The sequence below is a fragment of the Nannospalax galili genome, unplaced genomic scaffold (assembly GCF_000622305.1).
Source record: "Nannospalax galili isolate Female #2095 unplaced genomic scaffold, S.galili_v1.0 scaffold280, whole genome shotgun sequence".
Taxonomy (NCBI): domain Eukaryota; kingdom Metazoa; phylum Chordata; class Mammalia; order Rodentia; family Spalacidae; genus Nannospalax; species Nannospalax galili.
The window spans coordinates 6,116,043-6,136,717 of record NW_008347808.1 but is presented as its reverse complement, the minus strand read 5'-3'; the positions used below and the strand labels follow the sequence as shown (position 1 = coordinate 6,136,717).

At 42.2% G+C, this 20,675-nt stretch overlaps 1 protein-coding gene across 1 annotated transcript; it reads left to right on the top strand.

The window, feature by feature from the left end:
* Positions 1-9,009: 9,009 nt before the first annotated feature.
* P2ry4 (pyrimidinergic receptor P2Y4) lies at positions 9,010-10,889 on the top strand. Its single transcript, XM_008844386.2, has 2 exons — positions 9,010-9,049; positions 9,537-10,889. Exon 2 carries the CDS (start codon positions 9,601-9,603, stop codon positions 10,699-10,701), a length of 1,101 nt encoding a protein of 366 aa, XP_008842608.1. The 5' UTR covers positions 9,010-9,049; positions 9,537-9,600; the 3' UTR covers positions 10,702-10,889.
* The last annotated feature ends 9,786 nt before the right edge of the window (positions 10,890-20,675 follow it).

Here is a 20,675-nt window from a genome sequence, read left to right as displayed (position 1 = left end):
AAATCCCAGCAAGTGCCCTCCAGAGTCCAATATCTGCCTATAACACTAGATAGCAATCCTGTATTCCTTTGGCACAGTGAACTGAGTCAGCCTCTGTTTCCTGACTGCCTGGAAACTCAGGGCCTCCTCAGATTTTCTAAACCTCTCTCAGAGGCATTTCCTGATAGATCTAGAAGCCCAGATTCTTTAGGGATCGTGGTGGGATAAGAGTCTCAGGTTTGACAAAGCCAAAATTGAATCTACTTTTGAAACTACTTTAGTCAGATCCATACTCAAGGCTCCACTCTCCCTTTGGGGTGCTTATTCCCTCTTTCAAGTCAGGTGTGGTAGGAAGAAAGGAGACTTGATAGGTTTTAACTCATTTTTATCACTGAACTTAAATCATGATCTCTTTTCAAGAATATTTGTACTTCTTGACTGCAATATAATTGACAAACAGTAAAATGCACAATTTTTTTTGAGCAGAGCCTTACTGTGTGGTTCAGGCTGACTGGAACTCACTATGTAGTCAAGGCTGGCCTCTAATTCACAGCAGTCCTCCTGCCTCAGCCTCCAGAGTACTGAGATTACAGGCATATATCATTATACCCAACTTTTGTACAAATCTTTTAAAATACTTTTTAAATTGATTCCAGAATTTCATTTATTTTGATCACATTCAGATCCTCCCTCTATAGCTCCTCCCCATTACCTCTCTCCCCAATTTCATGTCTTCCAATTCTATCCTTTTACTTAATTTTTTAATTAAAAGCCTATTGATTCTAATCTGATAATGCACAAATCTTAAGTGCACTTCAGTGAATTCTTGCCTGTTGTGAGTGGCTGAATGTTGACATCCAAACTTGGTCATAATCTCTAAAACCTACAGATATTACTTTATATGGTGAAAGGGACTTTGCAGATGTGATTAAGATTCTTAAAATAGAGAGATTGTTCTGGATTATCCAGGTGGGCCTACATGTAGTCACTAGTCTCATTATGAAAGAGAAGCAGAGATTGGATTGAAGTCACAAAGGCAATATGAACACTGAAGCAAGATGCCCACTGCACTGAGAAGTATAGCTCTGGAAGCTGAAAATTCAAGGAAGCAGACTCCTCTATAGGCTCTCAGGATGCAAGACCACTATTGCAGTTCAGATAAAGATCTGCTGGCATCTTGATTTTCTCCCACTGATGCTGATTTCAGGCTTCTGACCCCCAGAAGTGTAAGAGACTAAGTGTGGGTCATCTTAAACCATTAAGTCTGTGCTAATTTGTTACTACATCTGTAGGAAACTTGTACTGCCCTGAAAATTCCCTTGTGCCCCTTTCCTATTAGCAGGTCCCCCACAGAAAACTACCATATCACCGTAGGTTCATTTTGAGATGGAGTACTTGCATATTTCAAGAATGCAGGGCTATGAAGGTCAAGGAATGTATTTCTTTTTTATTGAATATTTTATTATTTTTGTTTTATGTGTGTGAGTGTATTGCTTGCATGTGTGTAACTGCACCTGTGTCATGCAATGCCCACGGAGGTCAGAAGAAGGTGTCGAATCCCCTGGAACTGGAGTTATGGATGGTTGTTGGCCACCATGTGGGTACTGGGAATCGAACCTGGGTCCTCTGTAAGACCAGTCAGTGCCCTTAACTGCTAAGCCATCTCTCTAGCCCCAGGAATATATTTCTACATAAGGAATTTCTGGTCTTGCTGATAGATTGTTGGGAGAGAGATTTTCAGGTTCTTACCCACTTCTCCTACTCAGCACACCACAATGATATTCTTAACTAGACCTTCAAGTTAGGAAGTGGTGGTCAGATCTCTGTGTGAGGAAGGGGTGGTTTATTCAGTAAGGGTTGTAGCAGGAAGAATTGCTTACCAACTCAGTAGCCATCTGCCATCCTCTTTGTGGGTAGAATCACCATTTTTAGAGGTATTATACCCTCCTCCTATGCTTCTCTAAATAAGTCAGTTATGGTTATTTCACCCCCTTGAAAGTGATTGGTTGAGTTAGGCATGATGAAATTCAGGTCACTGAGATTTGAGAGGAGATATACTGGGGAGATTCTGAAAAAGGTTTCCTGAATGATAAAAATAAACACACAGGAAGAGAGGCCTTCCTCTCTCCCCATTGAATAGTACCAAGTTTGGATGCAATGCTGTCCCGACCCGCAGGACAGTCAACGTGGGTTTCTGGAGGGAGGAGAGGGGACGGAAAGGGACAAGGGATGCGAAGAATGGAGACAAGACAGGCTTTCTGATCAAGTCTCATTTAATGAACATTCACACAAAGTTTTTATAGGGAGGAGAGGGGGAAGTTGGCGAAGTTTGCTTTAAGGCAGCCTCCGTAGAGGTTTCATTTGAATCTATTAGTTCCCTGATTAGGTTCCAGTAGGAAAAGGCTGTAACAGGAATTTTCTCGGGTCCAAAGACCTTATAGTAATCTTCTAAAGCATTTTTTACTCTTTTCCATCCTTTAATATCTATTATTCCTTCTTGGGGGAACCAAGGACAGGTTTCCTTAATAAATTCAAAGAACCGAAATAAATCCTCTATTTTAACCTTTACTCCTCGCATCCGTAAGGCATCCTGCAATTGCCGAACATAAATTTCGTGCCTGCTTAATTCTTGTCCCATAATCAGACGCCGATACTTACTTCTGGTTGTAGCCGAGGCAGGTTCCCGCGGCGTGTCCAGAGTGAATTGTTGCGGAACGTTCCTTGGGGGCCGTCTTCTTCCCACTCTGGATCCTCCGTATCCAGCCCTCACGCTGGGCGCCAGATGTCCCGACCCGCAGGACAGTCAACGTGGGTTTCTGGAGGGAGGAGAGGGGACGGAAAGGGACAAGGGATGCGAAGAATGGAGACAAGACAGGCTTTCTGATCAAGTCTCATTTAATGAACATTCACACAAAGTTTTTATAGGGAGGAGAGGGGGAAGTTGGCAGGGAAAAATCCATTGAAGTAGGGCAACTTAATTAACAGAATGATTATCACAATAACACCACACCAATTGATCACAGAGTAAATTCCATAGTAACATCACAATTCTATATAGCAAGTTATAAATCAATTAAGAGGTTACACTTGTATGATTACAGAATAATACCAAAGTTTCTTAGCAATTACATGAGAAATGAGGGAGTCTCTCAGGTGTTAAGTGCCCAGGTTAGAACAACATGTTTGTGAGAGGCTTTCAAGTATAGTCATCTGGTTAATCTCAAACCAGGCCAGCCTTGATGTCTGAAAAACAGCTTTGCCAGAAATCAGGTCTTGCTATTTCTTGGGGTAGGGGCCTACGGCTCCCGACACAATGCCTGAACTGGTGCAGTCACCTTGTGACTATGAGAGTTGCTAAATAACATGCTGAGGGTTACAGATCAGAAAGCTGGAAAATATTTGGATTTTTCTGACTCTGCTGAACTGCTGAATTTACTCTTAGACTCATAGAAAACAGAATACATTACCCCTTTTTTAAAAGTCAGCTGAGCTGAAATTTTCTGTTATTGCAACTAAAAGCAAACCAGAAGATTCTAAAATTCTTTCTTAGCATATGTTGATTATACATAACAATGGTTTTCATTATGGCTTTTTCATACATGTACATAATGTATTTTGACCATATTCACCTCATTTACTCTTTCTTGCCCCCTCCCATTATTAATTCCCTCCCTCTTCCCAACTAGTCCTCCTACCTTCATGTCTTTATTTTTAAATATTTTATGCATTATTTTTATTTTATGTGTGTGAGTGTACTACCTGTATGTAAGTGCACCTGTGTCATGCAATGCCCTCAGGGGCCAGAAGAGTGTGTCAGATTCCCCTGAAACTGGAAGTACAGACGGTTTTTAGCCACCATGTGGGTGCTGGGAATTGAAACTGGATTCTCTGCAAGAGCAGCCAATGCTCTTAACTGTTGAGTCATCTCTCTAGCCCCCACTTCTTTATTTTTGATGGCCCAATAGTCATCAAAAAACTCTCACATGAGAGTTTGTTTGCAGGAGCATAGGCTACAACAATGAAGAAAATGTCTCTCTTTCAACCATTAAAGAGCACTCATGAGCTCCTCCTCCTTCCATAACATGGTGTTGAGGGGCCCAAATTTTGTGCAAATCGTGTGCAGGTACTTACAGGTGCTGTGAGTTCAGGAGTACGACAACTGTGTGCTGCTCAGAAGCTCTCCCACCTTCCACTGGCCCTTACATTCTTTCCAAATCAACAGATTTCAGTGGGATATGAACAAGAGCATCAGCTCAGTGGGAAAGGATGGAAAGATGATAGATGGATTAGGTAGAAGAAACAGAGGTTTTCTTCACTTTCCTAGGTGCTGAAGAAAGTGCTCTGGTATCTGTTCTTAGGTTGTTAACAGCTTTGTTGGAGGAAAAGGAAAAACTCACATTTAGAAAGACAAAAATGGCACACTAAGCTGCATGTGGTGTTACCTGTGGGTAATCCTAACCCTCAGGAGGCTGAGGCAGGAAGATTGCCAAGAGTTCCAGGCCAGCCTGGGCTACAGCATGAAATCCTATTCTTAAAAGCCCCTAAGTAAAAAAAGGTACACTACAGAGAGGGCACGTGAGCAAAGCTCACTTTATATAACTATATGGAGCCAGTCACTTTCATATGATTTTATTGGCAATTTTGGATTATGGAGATTTCAGATTACTGTTTTTCCCATAAAGGCTGAGCCACTATCTTACTCCACTTAACTCTTAGCAGGTGACCTCATTTTTTCACTTTATAAAGAAAACCCTGGTAATTGGGATGAACCTCCTGTGCCTTCCAAATCCAATTACTAACGCTGATGATGATGACAACGACCAGACACTTATGCTGGGCTCTTGTCTTATTTTTCTCCCCACAACAGCTCAGGTACTAGGATCCTCACTGGGCATTTGAGGAAATGAAGGTTCAAGAAGACTTGCAGCTACACAGCTGATAGGTTATGAAGCCAGAGCTCAAGGCTAGGACAGTGTCTGTTTACATTTTTCAACTATATTATTTACCTCCAATTCATTTCCTTCTTTCCTCTATCTTTCCTTCCCTCTTAGAGAAAGAGATTGGAAAACACGTCTTTCCCTCTTTTCCTATTCTAGTCCCCGAGGAAACAATAGACATTCCAGAGAAACTGCCATTAATCCCTTTATAAGTATTACACGTGAGAGACCAGGAGGGAGATGACAGGAAAAAAATCAGAGTAACAGAATGGAATTGTTATCAGCAATAACAGTTTGGAAATGTCTTTTTTATTCATGTCAGTATTTAGATAAATACTAAATTGATATTATATACCCAAGTGGTTGTAATCTACATCAAACAATGCCTAGAGAGTTAGGTTATAGATATAGAAATCATTCAACTCAACAAACTAAGGCATTCATTCATTCAACATTTATTGAATATTTAATATGGGAAAGATACCTATTTTCTTCACTCTGGATTGGAAGGGATTTGTTGAACAACCACACATACAATTTGAAAAGATCTAGAATATGTTATCATAACTTTATCTGGAAGGCTGTGGGGAAAGTCAGAGGCAAGATGAGATTTATGACTTCAAGGAGCTTTGGATCTAGTTTAGGGGTGAGAAGATCAGAAGGAGATGGATAAAAACACAAATGAATGTAATAATACAAAGTCTTTGGTATGTGCCATAATCTCTATGAAAATAAAATGTGATGAGTGTGGGTGTTAGAGAGAGAAATTTGACAGAGGGAAAGAGAAATTTGAAGAGAGAGAGAGAGAGAGAGAGGGAGAGGAGCTGTCTGCTGGAATCCTTGTTATTAGCTACTGATAACATCTGCTTGGAGTGGTGGTGCATGTGGTATCTCAACACTGGAGCCAAGCTTGAGCTTCGCTGTTAAGATCTTATTTCAAAACAAAACAATAAAGAATTATTAGCAACATCAATGACAGTTGGAATCATGAGATTAATGTCCTTGGAGAGGTGGAAAGGGGAAGGGGTTGCAGAAAAGGAGGAGAGGAGAAAGCAGAGAGGAAAGAAGAGAAACAGGAAAAGGAAGGGAGACTTCTTTGAGGAAGGTTCACATTTGCTGGAAGAACAACAAAAAGGAGCCGGGGGAGGAGTCAGAAAGAACATCCTGAGGAATAGCAGAAGCGAAGTAATGCTGTGCCGCAGAGACCAAAGTGAAGAAGTGGTTCGGAAAATAGAGCGAGTCTGGTCTGTGGTGCTTCATTTCTTTTTTGCCTGGGGCAGTAGAAGCTTCCGTTGGGGAAATCGGGGAAAGTCTTTTCCTGAAGTAGCCACTGGGTGGCAGTGGCGGTGACAGCAGCTGCTGCTGCAGCCATGTCCAGGAACAAGCTGAAGCCCGGCACAGTTGGCAGGTGAACCCCTCACAGAATTAAACCAGCATGAAGCACTAGCGGCTGGGAACCAGCTCAGGCCAGGGTTTTTCTCCTGTGGCACTTCTTCATGACTGTACACCAAGTCTCAAGCCACACTTCACCTCACCTGAAGAGGCCAGGCTCATCCCTGCGAATGAATAATGTGAAAAGACTATTACAGACTTGGCGCTCAGCGGTTAAGAGCACTGGCTGTTCTTGCAGAAGACCAGGGGTAGGTTTCCAGCATCCCCATGGGGGCTAACAAGTCTGTAACTCCAGTTCCAGGGGATCGCCCTCTTCTGTCCTCTGAAGGGGATTGCATGACACCAGTGCACCAGCATACAAGCACACAATGTTCACATATACATAAAAGTAAAAAGCAAACGAAACGAAACAAAACAAACCACCACCACCACCAGCAACAACAACAACAATTCATATTCTAAATGTTTGGTATTACTATCCCATTTCACTGATGAGAAACAAGCCACAAAGTAGTGCCTAGAGTCACACAGATAATCATCAGAACAAGGATTTAAACTCAAGTTCATCTGGCTCCAAACATGTAACCTTTTTATGCAACATCTCGGCAGCCATAAAGCCCAGGACTCAGGTTATATCCGATTCTCCACTTCTACCTTTATCCCAACTTGCTACCCTTCTATAGGGCAGGGTCCCCACGTTCCCCCAATTTGGCTTTGTAGGCCTGCCAAAAGATCTAGATCCCAGATTCTAGAGTCTCCTTTGCAGGCCTGCCTCCTGTTCTCCCTCCAAGGATTCGGCTGGGTCACATTCTTGGAACCTGAGGATCAGGTTCATCACTTCCCAGCTCCGAGTAAAGAAGATTCTGTTCCTGCCTGCTCACCCCTCCCAACGAGTACTGCTCACCTCATCCTCCAGACCCAGTTTACTTCATGTCCCAACACAGTGATGCTTACAAAGCCCGAGTTAGCTATAGAAGCTCCAGACCCACAGCTGCTGATAATTTAATGTTTGTTAGCATCAGGCTTTCAACAATCGAGGCTTATTCCCTATGCCTCCTCTACTTTATCGAGACCTGGTTCTCTTGGAGTGATGGAGAGATATGAGGTGCTGTGTAGGAAGGGTAGAATGTGTCAGAGAAGTTTGTTGGCTAGCATCCATAGGGAGGTATGAACCACTTCCTGGCCATCTGTTCTCATATGTGTCATAAGCATCTCAAAACGTATATGCTGAAAAATGAACTTTCCCATCTTTCCCCACGCATACTCCTCTCATAGGCTTCCCTAGCCCTGTTAATAGGAGTGCCTTCTTCTAACTGTTCAGGCAAGAAGTCTTGGAATCATTTGTTTTAATAGAGTCTCACTATGTAACCCAGGATAGCCTTGAACTTGCAGCAATCCTCCTGCCTCAACTTCCTAATCCCAAGTGTTGGCATTGCAGGCATGTGCCACCACGAGTCACCTTTTACTCCTCTCTTCCTCCTATACCTCACATCAGTAAAATTTGTCTCTGCTTTTGAAATCTATCCAGAATCTGACTATATGTACACCTTTGTCATTCTGGTCCACAGGACCATCATCTGCATTGTCAATAGTGTCTTACCTGGTCTTCCCTGTGCCACCGGCCCTGCAATCTGTTCTCAACAGGGAGATGTCTGGTGAGTCTTCTAGAGTGTAAGACAGACCATAATACTTTTCTCCTCCAAACTCTTGATGGCTTTCTGTCCACTCTGTAAAGTTAAAGAATCCTTACACTGGCTTGCAAAGGCCTTTATGATCTGGTCCACAAATGCTCTGTCCTCAAATTCTGTTTCCCTTCCCTCATAACATCTGGTCTTTATTCAAGTAACCCCAATATTCAAAATAGCAAATTCCTCTTCCATACCTCCCTTCGCTTATTAATTTTTCTTTATAATAATGATCACATTATATATTTCACCCACAATAGTATGTAAGTCCTATTAAGTTAGGAGGTTTTAATTTCTTTTGTTCTCTCCTAGTGAACTCTTAGGGCCTAGAACTGAAGGCTCTCAGGAAATGTTTGCTGATCCTTTCCCAGATCTAAGTCAGTAGCTTAGAGGAACAAGTTATCATGCCATTAAGTATGGATGTCAGAGTATGGTCCATGGCAGGCTTGCCTGAGTTCAAATCTTGATCTTACCACTAATTAGCAAATAAAGGTATCTGTGCCCGAATCTTCTCATCATCAAAGTAGGGTCAGTAATAGAACCTATTTGATAAAGAGATTGTGGAGTCATTAATAGGTATAAAGTCCTTTGAACAGTGCCCAGCACATAATAAGGATTAGGTAAACATTTGCTCTAATTAAATGCATACAGAGTTAAGCTGTATATCAGTGGTTTAGATTTTCTAAAATCTTTCAGTGTATTGATTTGCAGTTGTGCATGTTAAAAATTCATTTCCCATGTTTCTACTTCCACAGACTCATATGATCTTCCTCTAATTTAGTTGATCTGGCTCTTTATAAACTTGGATGTTTCCTTGTGTACACAATCATTTTGAAGCTGTTAAACAGTAATCTCACTGGGCCCCAGTTTCCCAATCTGTATGCTGAGTAGGCTGGACTAGATAACATCCAAGGGTTTTTCTAGCTCTGCCAGTCTCTTGGGATGGGACGGGAGGAGGGACAGGCTCCACCCTGAGCACCACCCCCTCGAATAGGCCCTCTGGCTGCCAAGAGGAAGGGTGACAGAGTCAGCTGGGCTCATCTGCAAGGGCACCAGGTAGGAGATGTGCCAAGGTTCCTGGGCAAGGGTGGCGATGGTGCTCCTGGACTGGAAGTAGGAGGGGGCAAGGTTATAGGGGCAAATAGAATACAGAGGCTTAGGGTCAGGGAAAGAGGAGAGATTAAGGCACTGTGGGGAGTGAGGCCCTCGTCACCAGGACAGAGCTGTGACAGTGAATTAATAACAATTTGGGCCTGGGCATTTCCCCACTTTAGATCATGCTGGTTAGCCTCCACCCTCTTCAGCTAGCTAGGCTCTGCAGGTCAGAGGAAGCTGCAGAGCAGCTCAAAACCACTGACTGCTCTCCTGAGCCCGGGCACTGCCTGTTGCCCACCATGCCTTCTGCTGGCCCAAGGGACCTGGGGTAGGGGGTGGGCTGGCCTGAGTTGCATTTGGATGTGCTCCTTCCAGCTCTCCCTGGTGCTTAATCATTGCTCTCCTTGGTGCTTAATCATTGCTTTCCCTGTTCTCTTTTTTGTCCTAGGTCAAGACTTGAAAACTAGGGAAATCCAGCCACTCACTTCTGCCCTTTCTACCACTAGGGGGCAATGACCAGTGTGGAATCCTTGTTATTCACATCACTAGGCTCCAGCCCAAGTTCTGGAGATGGTGAGGTGGAGCTTAACTGCCAGTTTGACGAGGACTTCAAGTTCATCCTGCTGCCTGTGAGCTATGCAGTTGTCTTTGTGCTAGGCCTGGGCCTCAATGCCCTGACCCTCTGGCTGTTCCTCTTCCGCCTTCGACCCTGGGATGCAACCACCACCTACATGTTCCACTTGGCGTTGTCAGACACCTTGTACGTGCTGTCACTGCCCACCCTCGTCTACTACTACGCAGCCCACAACCACTGGCCCTTTGGCACTGGGTTCTGTAAGTTCGTCCGCTTTCTCTTCTATTGGAACCTCTATTGCAGTGTCCTTTTCCTCACCTGCATCAGTGTTCACCGCTACCTGGGCATCTGCCACCCACTTCGGGCACTACGCTGGGGCCGCCCTCGCTGTGCAGGCCTTCTCTGTCTCGCTGTTTGGTTGGTGGTAGCCGGCTGCCTCCTGCCCAACCTGTTCTTTGTCACAACCAGCACCAAGGGATCCACCATCCTGTGCCACGATACTACTAGGCCTGAGGAGTTTGACCACTACGTGCACTTCAGTTCGGCAGTCATGGGGCTGCTCTTTGGCTTGCCCTGCCTGGTCACTCTGGTCTGCTATGGGCTCATGGCCCGGCGACTGTACCGACCGTTGCCGGGAGCTGGACATTCATCTTCTAGGCTACGTTCTCTCCGCACCATCATTGTGGTGTTGACTGTCTTTGCTATCTGCTTTGTGCCTTTTCACATCACCCGCACAATTTATTACCTGGCCAGGCTATTAAAAGCTGACTGCCAGGTGCTTAACATTGTCAACGTGGTCTACAAAGTAACTCGGCCCCTGGCCAGTGCCAATAGCTGTCTGGATCCAGTGCTCTATTTGCTCACAGGGGACAAGTACCGCTGCCAGCTCCAGCGGCTCTGCAGTGGTGGTGGTGGGCCTCAGCCCCACTCAGCTGCTTCCTCCCTGGCGCTGGTGACCATACGTGAGGAAAGCAGCAGCAAGTGGGCAGTCACTCACCGGGACAGCAGCTACTTTGCCTGTAGGGGAGACAGACTGTAAGTCTGCACACTGGATGTGAAAGGAGAGGGGCTAAGTTCAGGACAGAGGGGAGGGAGTCTGTTAGTGACACCTGGTAAGTGCATCAGCTGCCCTCTCCTTTTTAAAAGCAGAAGGTTGAAGCAGTTACTTCTCTGTCTCTACTTCTTTCTCTGCTTCTGTCCCTTCCTGGGGCCACTGAGCTGATTCTGTTTCCAGAGCCTGCAGGGCTTCCTCCGTGCTCTTTGCCCATTCTGGTTCCTCCAGGTCCTCCCACAGCATACATTTCTTCAGCTAGAGTAGAGAATTCATCTAGAGGGGTGAAGGGTGGGACAATATCAAGATTGGTTCGATGTATATGGTGGAAAGACCCAGAATCAGGAAGCAGGGGCAGTAACATATCACAGATGCCCTATGTAGAACCCACACCCACTTCCTGGTTCCCTCTTGAAGACAAGATAGTCTTGCTTGCCAAGATGTTGAAATAGGGTGCAAGGCCTGTGAGCCTACGTGCCAGAGCCCCACATGCAGCTGGAAGCCTGGTGCTAATTGAAGTGCTGAGCAGCCTTGAGTGAGAGTCCTGCCATTGGGTGATGACCCTGATGAGCCTTGGGAGGCAGGGCCTAGGCTGACAGCAGCCTTTGGAACAGGAAGGAGACTAGACCTCCTCTATGATTGCTAAGAATACATTTAATAGCTCCCTGGTGTTTAATGAAAGGAAGAGTGGACAGCTCTGACTGGGAGTGAAGGAGGAACTCTTGAAATCATGGCTCGAAGTTCCAGTACAAATGGACAGAGCAGGTTTGTACAAAGGATAGGGTAGTGGCAGGAATAGCTTTCCAGAATCAGCTCTTCACAGATCTCTCCCCTTTCCTCAGCTCTGGCTAGATAAATGATCAACTTCTCATCTGCTATTTTTGAATCAGCCTGTAGGATTTCAAGGCCAGGGTGGGACACTGGGACTAGGACAGTTCGTCTCAGTTTCCGACCTGTTCACTCCTCCCCTTTCCCAGTGCTGTCTCAGCACGTAGGGGCTTGGAGGAGCTGGTGGGGGTATGGAACAGGGAAGCTAAACCCTGAGCCTTGGGAAGTAAGAACTTCTGAGCAGGCATTCATGGAAAGGACAATCACATTTTCAGGCCTTCTTCCTCTAAAATCACCTTATAGCCTATTGGTTTTCTGAGTCATACCCTAGCCTTTGCTGACCTTCTAATCAACTAGTGATACCAATTCTTACTGGCTTCTAGGGGTCTCGCTTTCTAGAGAGTAGGGGGAGAGAGGTACAGAATGAAACAACTTCAATGTCCATCTGGCTCCTTTCCATTCTTTAAAGGGCTTTCTCTTACTCCTTCAGTGATCAGGAGTTCTTCCATTAGGAGTAAATGAACTGGCCTCTATTCTTAATAGGCTCCCAGTCTTATGACCATGGCCTAGACTGTACCCTCTCTCTGATTCCTTTGGCCACAGACTCCTTGCTCATCACATCTCTTACCAAGCAGCCTCACTCAGTGAAATTGCTCTCTTCATTACAACTCACTCAGCCTCCTCCATTTGTCAGCCCATAAATCCTAGCTGCTTGTTTAGATGAACTGCCCAGACTTCGCCATCTGCTTCTTTAGCTCTGCCTTCTCTTGCACTCTAGCTTCAGTTCAATGCCTTGACTTCGACTTGAGCCAATCTTTTCCCTCCTGGGACTGAACGCTGACTTGACCTGAAACTTCATGCCCTGGAGCTTCACCTAAAACGTCATTCTTCTTTGCCAACCACATTTCTAGTGAATGTTCAGTAGCCTCTTTCTTGTGCTTTCCACCGTCCAGAGGCCCCGAACCCCATTCTACCTTTGTGAATCCTCAGAATTTCCTGACCTCTTGCAAAACTGAAGACCTAACACCTCAACTTCTATTTTCTTCATTTACAACTCTGCTTCCATATCTGCTCTGTCTTTCTCACCTTTTCCCCATGGTCCTTGGATGAGGGACTCTTCTTTCTTAGTCACTTATCTATCTCTCCTTCATTCCTGTCAGTTACTTCCATCACTGATTTCATACTATCTGAAAAACAACAAAACCAAAGCATTACTACTCACACCTTCACCTACCTGGCTGCTGTCTACTATTATGTTCATCTACACTCATTTCACTACTAGATTTCCAGGAAGAATTTTATAAACCCCATTTACTCACAAAGCACTCCTTAACTCTCTGAATCTAGTTTCCTTCCATTCTCCTGCACTTAGAACACAAATTACCTCTTCAGCAAAACCTTTAAGTTTATTTTCTTTACTTTTTTCCTCTTTGATCTCTCTACATCAGTTGACTCTATTTCATGTCCTCTATAATTTTTTTTTTGTCTTTTTGAGACAGGATCTCCCTGTAGCCCCAGCTGTCCTGGAACTCACTATGTAGACCAGGCGGGCCTTGAACTCACAGAGATCCGCCAGCCTCTGCCTCCCGAGTGCTGGGATTAAAGGCGTGCGCCACCATGCCTGGCTTATAATTTTTTTTTAAATAAAGAAAACATTTAAAAAAATCTCACTGGAGGCAGATCCCAAAGGAAATATGAAGGGAAATAGTCAGTTAGACTTTCAAACACATGTACCAGTTTTCCATGCTCAATGCCACGTTCATATATACATACATACATATATATTAGAAGTATAACCATAATGTATATATCTTTTAAAAGTCTGTTTTAAAAACTTTTTATGGAGTAGTGGCGCATGCCTGTAATCCAAGTAGTTTGGAGGTAGAGGCAGGAGGATCATAAGTTCAAAGCTAGCCTGGGCCACATAGTGAGACCCTGTCTGAAAACAAACAAACAAAATCAATTTTTACTGTAAACATTCTTCACATTGATGCAGTCTTTCATATTTATTATTTCTACAGCCACATGCAATTACTTCCATCAAATCATATTTTATTTGACTACTCCCTTATTACTGAACATTTAGGTAGCTCGGTTTTTCTGTGCTTTTAATTCCTTAGTGTGTGTGACTTTCTCTTCTTTGCAATTCTATCTCTAGGACAAGTTCCCATGAGCAAGATTACCAGACCAAAGGGCATGAATATTTTTATGGATCATTATTTTAAAAATGACCATATAAATTTTTATTGTCACAATGATGTATGACTATTTTAGTTCCCTTGCAGTTCTAGCATCTGAAATTATAGGAAATCTTTTTGGCTGTTAAAAATTTAACTTGTTAATTTAATTTCTTTGCTCACTTATGGGAGTGAACACTTTCTCTTATGTTTCCTATTTGCATCCTTCTCTGACTACTATCTTGGTGGTATTCTTAGGTCTAAATATGATATTTATTTAATATGTGTTAGTCTTTTGTTATTTTGACATGTTTAACCCATCTATTATAACATCTTATTTCCTTATTTTATTCCCTAGATTTAGAATCTCTTTCCTCTTGCTTTTCCTTGATTATTTCCTCTCTGTTTCCTTTGCTGTCATGGTTCCATCTTGGGACTTGCGATGTGCGGGTTATTTAATCTTCTTCCCCTATCAGAGTGTTGATTTCCTCTTGGAGAGAGCAAATTGCAAGTGAACACAATTCAGCTGACTGTTAGTCCTTGAGTCTACCTCAGAGAGCCTGAGTTCCTTTTCATTTTCCAAATAAGAAAACAGATACCGTGAGAAGACATGTCTGTGACTTTCTAATCCAGTGTCACAGTAGGAACTAGACCTTGAACTGGTTCCCTTGACTCCTTCCATTCTACCATGCCAACTTGGTTCTAGGCCAGACTAAATCTTCACTTCCCCACTGGATAGGTTCACTTAGATCTTACATTGTTGCTTCTTAACCCATAGTGTCAAAACTGAAACTCCCTGAACTAGTTCCCCTACTCATCTTGCTGATTTCTATTCATGCCATCTTCTTTTTTCAAGTTACCTAGGCTCTGAAACTCTTGAGCAAGATTCCCATGAGCAAGATAGCCTACTCTTCTCTCTTCCTAGTGTGCCAGGCTCTGACATTGCTTTTTTTGATTTACCCATTCCAATTGGCCTTCTTCAATAGTTCCAAAGCTCCCGTGCTAATACTAGCTCTTTTCATCTTCTCCCTGACTGAATTTCATAGGATTCTACCTGGTCCTTACCTCCAGTCTCTTTTCACACAAATGAACCCTATATAACCCACATTGCCAGATCAATCTGCCCAACTTTCAGAGTTTTACTCTTTTACTTGCAAATCTTTCATGGTTCTCTATTGTCTACAAGTCAAAATACTTTAGGCAGAAATTCAAGAGGGCTTTATCAATCTTCCATTCTCCCTCAGTAAAAAAGCTCTCTTCCCTAGGTACTGTTTGTGTGTGTGTGTGTGTGTGTGTGTGTGTGTGTGTGTGTGGCTTAGAATTGAACTCAAGGCCTTATGCATGCTAGGCATGTACTATACCACTAAGCTCCATCCCTAGATTTCTCTAGGTAAATCAGTCTCTTCTGTTTCCAGATAAGACTTGCACTTTCTTACCTTTGTACTTTCACTGCCCCTGACCCCGGTACTAAAATGTCCTCTCTTTTTTCTCCAGCCGTCCTTTTCCTATTCATTTTACAATGGCCAGGCTTAGGTCTCACATCCTCTCTGAGACCTTCTCTGCTGACTCTTGCCCACAGTGATCTTCCTGATGTCTTTTACTGTGATGATGGTCTATATCAGTCAGTTGGCACTTTTAACATCTCTTGATATTATGTACACTACTTCCAATCGTCAGTTAACTCTCCATGCATGTTTGCCTGTTGTCTCTACCTACAAAACCCTTGAGTTAATGTAATATAAAGGAAAGAGTATAGAACTGAAAATTAGAACATCCAAATTTGAGCTTTGATTCTGAAAATGGGGCTCAAATGTGTCATGATGGATGAATCATTCAAATTCTCTGAGCCACAATTTTATAATTTGTGAAATGAAGATCGTTATCTTTAGCTTTATGTAATTCTTCAGATTATAGTGAAGCTTTGTAAAGCTAGAGTGCTACATGAATAAAAATAGTTGTCATCATATCATTCTACTTGTTTAATAAATGGTGCTGGATACATTTTTCTGAATGATTACATGCTAGCAATTCAGTTTATTATTTCTTCTCCTGGGTATATTTCCACTTTAAGATGCTACTGGAATCCCAAGGTATTAATGACAAAAGGACTTCAGGAATAGTTGGACTGGGGGAGGCATTAGAAAGGTGTTTTGAAGGGAAGTAGGCCTGTCTAGCATCTCTCATATCTTACTGTGCAGGTTATTTGACCTGCATGTAAAACTAACCTGGATGTGTGAAGAGGTGGTATATCTGAACTTTAAATTTTTTCCACATTTTTTTATTCTTTAATCCCATAATCGCAAGATGATTAGGTCAAGTTAATTGAAGCCTCCAAGCTTCAATGTCCTCATTCATAAATTGGGATATGAATGTCCATTTGACAGGGCTATGGCAAAGAGTATATGAAGTAATGAATGAAGAAATACCACAGCTCCTGCAGATGGGAACCCCCTTTCAATAGTTTTCAACTTTAATGAGGCCAGATAAGCAGCCAGAATTCTAGATTTGGATCTAGTGTTACATAGAAGTGATAATTAAGATCACAACAAAAGTGAACCTTTGTGAGGACCAGAATGTTAAAACTGACCACTGAAGGATGGTGCTAGTGATGAATTTGGAAGGGAACAGATCAGGCATCTGGCATTGCATCAAGGGAAGAAGGGAATTTTTAAAAAGAGGGACTTATAGCTATTATTTTTTTTAAAAAACAAATATTTTAAAAAAGAATTAAGAAAATAATAGTGTCAAATGACCAAGATAATTTAGGGAGAATAAGACACTCAGAATTAAAAATACTGAAATTATGTGCCAAAATATTATCCAATGACATTAACTAAAGAGGCCATTCTCAAATAATTTTCTAATGAAAAATCTTCTTTGTGCTTTTAATATTCCTCTTTCACTTTGAATTTCTAGGTGCCCCTACCTCTTTGCCAATATTTCAGAATAATCCATTGTAGAGCTGATATTTGTAGTGTGAGCTGAGATGCGACTTGTCACTAAAAGGAAGAACAAAAATACTTGAGTGCAAGTTACGAGCTAGTCTGTTTATGAGCTACCTTCATGTGCTTGGTTGCCAGAGACAATATATTTGGGTTACAAAGAGAGAAGACAGATGATTCTTCCTGGAGCCAGTATTAGAAGATAGTAGCTCTCTAAGAGAAAGAAGATGTGGTGGTTTGAATGAGATTGTCCCCCATAGGCTCCAAATATTTGAGCATTTTGTCCCTAGTTGGTGCTGCTGTTTTGGGAGGTCTTACAAGGTGTGATCATGCTGGAGGAAGCATGGTCACTGGGGGCAGGCTTACAGAATTCCTAAGCCTTGCAGGATCTCCAGTTACTCTGCTTCCTGTGCCTGCTTGAAGATGTGAGAGCTTAGCTTCTCCTATTCCAGTCACCTCTGCTGCCATGCCTCTCCATCTTGATGGACTCTTGCCCCTTTGGAACTATAAGATAAATAAACTCTTCCTTTTATAAGTTCCCTTAGTCATGGTGTTTCTCTCACAGCAACAGAACAGTAACTAATACAGAAAATGAAGTGCTTCTTGGGGCTGTCTGATGATCACTGTCAATTTTGTACTACAGTTTGGAACCCTCATCATGTTCTTTGGTCTACTCAGGGAAGGGAGAGACAAATGTGCTTGGAAGACTCTGGGAAAAAACCAACTGATGTGCAGGGACACCAGGATAATGGCACCTGATCAATTTATTTGACTTCTCATTGATACTTGACTTACTACTCATTGTAAATCTCATTCCCTTTATACTACACAGCAGCCCTCTACCTCCAAAATGAATAAAACATTTTCTTATTACTCATTCTGAATCTGGAAAGAGTACTTTCTAGAGGGCTGCCACTGTTTTTGATCTCTGAGGATTTAAGTTATGTTTTGATTAAAAAAAATTTTTGTCTTTATTTCTCTAATGGAGCTTCCCAAATAACATTTTCTAGGATATTACTAGGTGCTGTTATGTTTTTTAAGGGTTTGGGGTAAAAAATTATAAGTATGTTTCTTTACTACAAAATTTATTAAGAAGCTTAACATAATAATATGCATTGTTGCAATCTTAGAAGCAGGATTATATATTTTATAATATATATTTAGTCTTAGTCTGTTTTCTATTGCTGTAATTAAATACAAGAACTGAACAATTTATAAAGGAAGGAGGTTTGTTTTAGCTCATGTTTCTGAGGCTGGGAAGTTTTAGAACATGTCACGGGCAAGGGACCATGTCAACTCATGGTGCAAAATGGGAGGGCAAGCAGGTGCATAAAAAAAGACAAACCACAAAAGCAGCCTAACTTTATAATCTCCTCTCAAGGTCATAAACCCTGCTGCAGTAAGAACTGTCCCTGATGAAGGTTGGGTGTGGCACTAAAATATGGGCATAAATGTATTTAGAAGGAAGCTTGGCAACATGGCCATTTACCAAAAAATAGTAATAATTCCCATCTAGGACCTATGACCTTCCCAGCCATGAGCTCTTAGTCAGGCTTTTTCGAATGAGGCATGTATTCCTTCTGTCCTCTGTAAAAAGGAAAATGACTTTTTTTGGCGATACTGGAGATTAAATATAGGGCCTCATACATGCTAAGCAAATGGTCTAACATTGAGATATATTCTCTTTTTATTTTCTGTCTTGAGACAGAGATTCGCTAAGTTGGCCAGGTCACCCTGGAACTCATTCTGTAGTCCAGGCAGGCTTTGAACTTGGCAGTCTTCTTCCTTAGTCTCCTGAGTAACTGGAATTCCAAGCCTGTGTCACCAGGCCTAGCTATTTTTTCCTTTTTCTTTTACCTGTACTCACTCACAGTGGAGAGCAAGAAATCTAGGGGAACTAGAGATACAGGGTAACTTATATTCTATGATTAAGTAGTTTCACTTATGATTAAGATAGTAGGGTTCCTTTACTAGAGAGATATTGCCTAAAATACATCTTGACACAAGTAAATTCTTGGGTTGTGCCTTGGGGAATAAACAGTTCTGTGGTCAACAAGTTCAGAGAAAAGTGTATGATGCGGTTTTAATATCATTTTTTCCTTCAAAACTTAAATTAAAATTTGATTTCCAGTGTAAATGTGTTAAAAAGTCATGGTATCTTCAAGGAGTGATTAACTCATTAAAAGGAAATGTCTTAATTCTGAAGGCATTCATTAGCTATTAACCATTGGCAGTGGTTAATGCAAAAACCCATAAATGGCCTAAGTGCTTAGAATAAGTGATGGTGGGGTACTTGACTTTAAATGGGACAACTATATCACCCCATCCAGGCTCATGGAACATCATGGAAGAAGGGGAAGAAAGAATGTAAGAGCCAGAGGATGAAGAGATATACAGCAAAAGGATGTCTTCTAGACATAGTATTAATGTTGTACTCAAGAACTCACTGTAGTTATGGTTATCTGCACAAAACCTGTATAAGATTGGACCTATCACCATTTTGAATGTGGGAGGGGCTCATGATGCTACATCCCTCCCAAAGGGATATTGGCAGCAAATAGTTGTTGAGCGTGGTGGTGGTGGCGGCATTTTCTTCCGTGGTGTAGCAACTCCTAAGTTGCCCTTGTTCCAGTAAATAACATCCCATCCATGATTAAGCAAGAAAATCTAAAGTCAGTGGGCCACACACAAAAAGAAGACATGAAAATATGAGGGGAACTTGCTCAGAAGAAGGATTCTAGGGGGAAGAGAAGGGATTATTCATTATATAAATATATGAAACTGCCAAACAATAAAAAATGAAAAGAGGAAATAGAGAAAATGCTTTATTATACTTCTCAGGAAATCTTATGGCTTTTCAATTCAGAAGGAAGATTTCCCCCTCTCCTTTTATTAAAAAACTGTTTTTTCCACAGCTGGGCATTGTGGTGCACACCTTTGATCTCAGCACTCAAGAGGCAGAGGCAGGCTCCTCTGTGAGATCGAGGCCAACCTGGTCCACATAGCCAGTTCCAGGCTAGCTGGGGCTACTGGGAGACCCTGTCTCAAAAGGACCAAAAAATGTTTTCCCTACAAATTTCCCTTTTGAAGAAGTGCATCAGTTAGCCCTGCATTTATCTCCATGTTACAGACTATTGTGGAGGCTCAACAAATATCTGGATTTTGTTTGCTTGTTAACAAAATTTTCCCAGGTAGGCAACACAGAGTAGGTGATGTTACTCAGGAGAATTCTTACAGCTCCTGTTTGCTATCTTCTTAGTTCTATGTTTATCCTTATGTTTGCAAAACGGCTGCTGAACTGTCAAGCATTTTGTATTCTGCATAGGAAGAAAGGGATGCACTACTTTTGAGTGTCTGTACCAAATTACCTAAAAGAGCAACCTAAAGGAGCAAAGACTTATTTTAGCTCATGCTCTTAGAGGGTTCAGCTCCTAGTTCTTGGCTCTGCTGATTTTGGGCATGAGGTGAGGAAGAACATCATGGTGGGGAAGTGTATAAAGGAGGAGGCTATTCACCTTATGTCAGACAGGAAACAGAGAGTGAGGAAGGGCTTGGAGATCAGGTATAACTTTCAAAGTCACATCCCCATTAATCTACTTTCTCCAACTACACCATGCCTCCCAAAGACTTCCAAATTAGTACCACTGACTAGGGAACTGGTCTGTGGGGAGACATTTCATATTTAAGGGAATAAGAGTATAAAGCATATGGCTAAAGAATCTGGTAAGCTGAACTATTTTTCTTTACCTGGAAAACAGTAGTATTTCTAGAAACCTCATCAAGTAGACTTCTGTTTACATTTCACTGGTTGGAGCTAGGTCAAATGACCACCCCCAGCTATGCACATGAAAAGTTAGGAATATTCCTGCCCTAAAGTTGAGAGCCTCCGAGTAGAAAATATAAGGAAAATGGGTATTGAATAAGATTCTAACACAGTCTGTTACCTATTGCTTGGTTTATTTTTGACTTAAAAATGGGGTTTCTATATTATAATATAATCAATCTCTTATGAAAA

What these genes read in the sequence shown, in the direction of transcription:
- P2ry4 (XM_008844386.2), top strand. Translation starts at nt 9,601, where the DNA reads ATGACCAGTGTGGAATCCTTGTTATTCACATCACTAGGCTCCAGCCCA.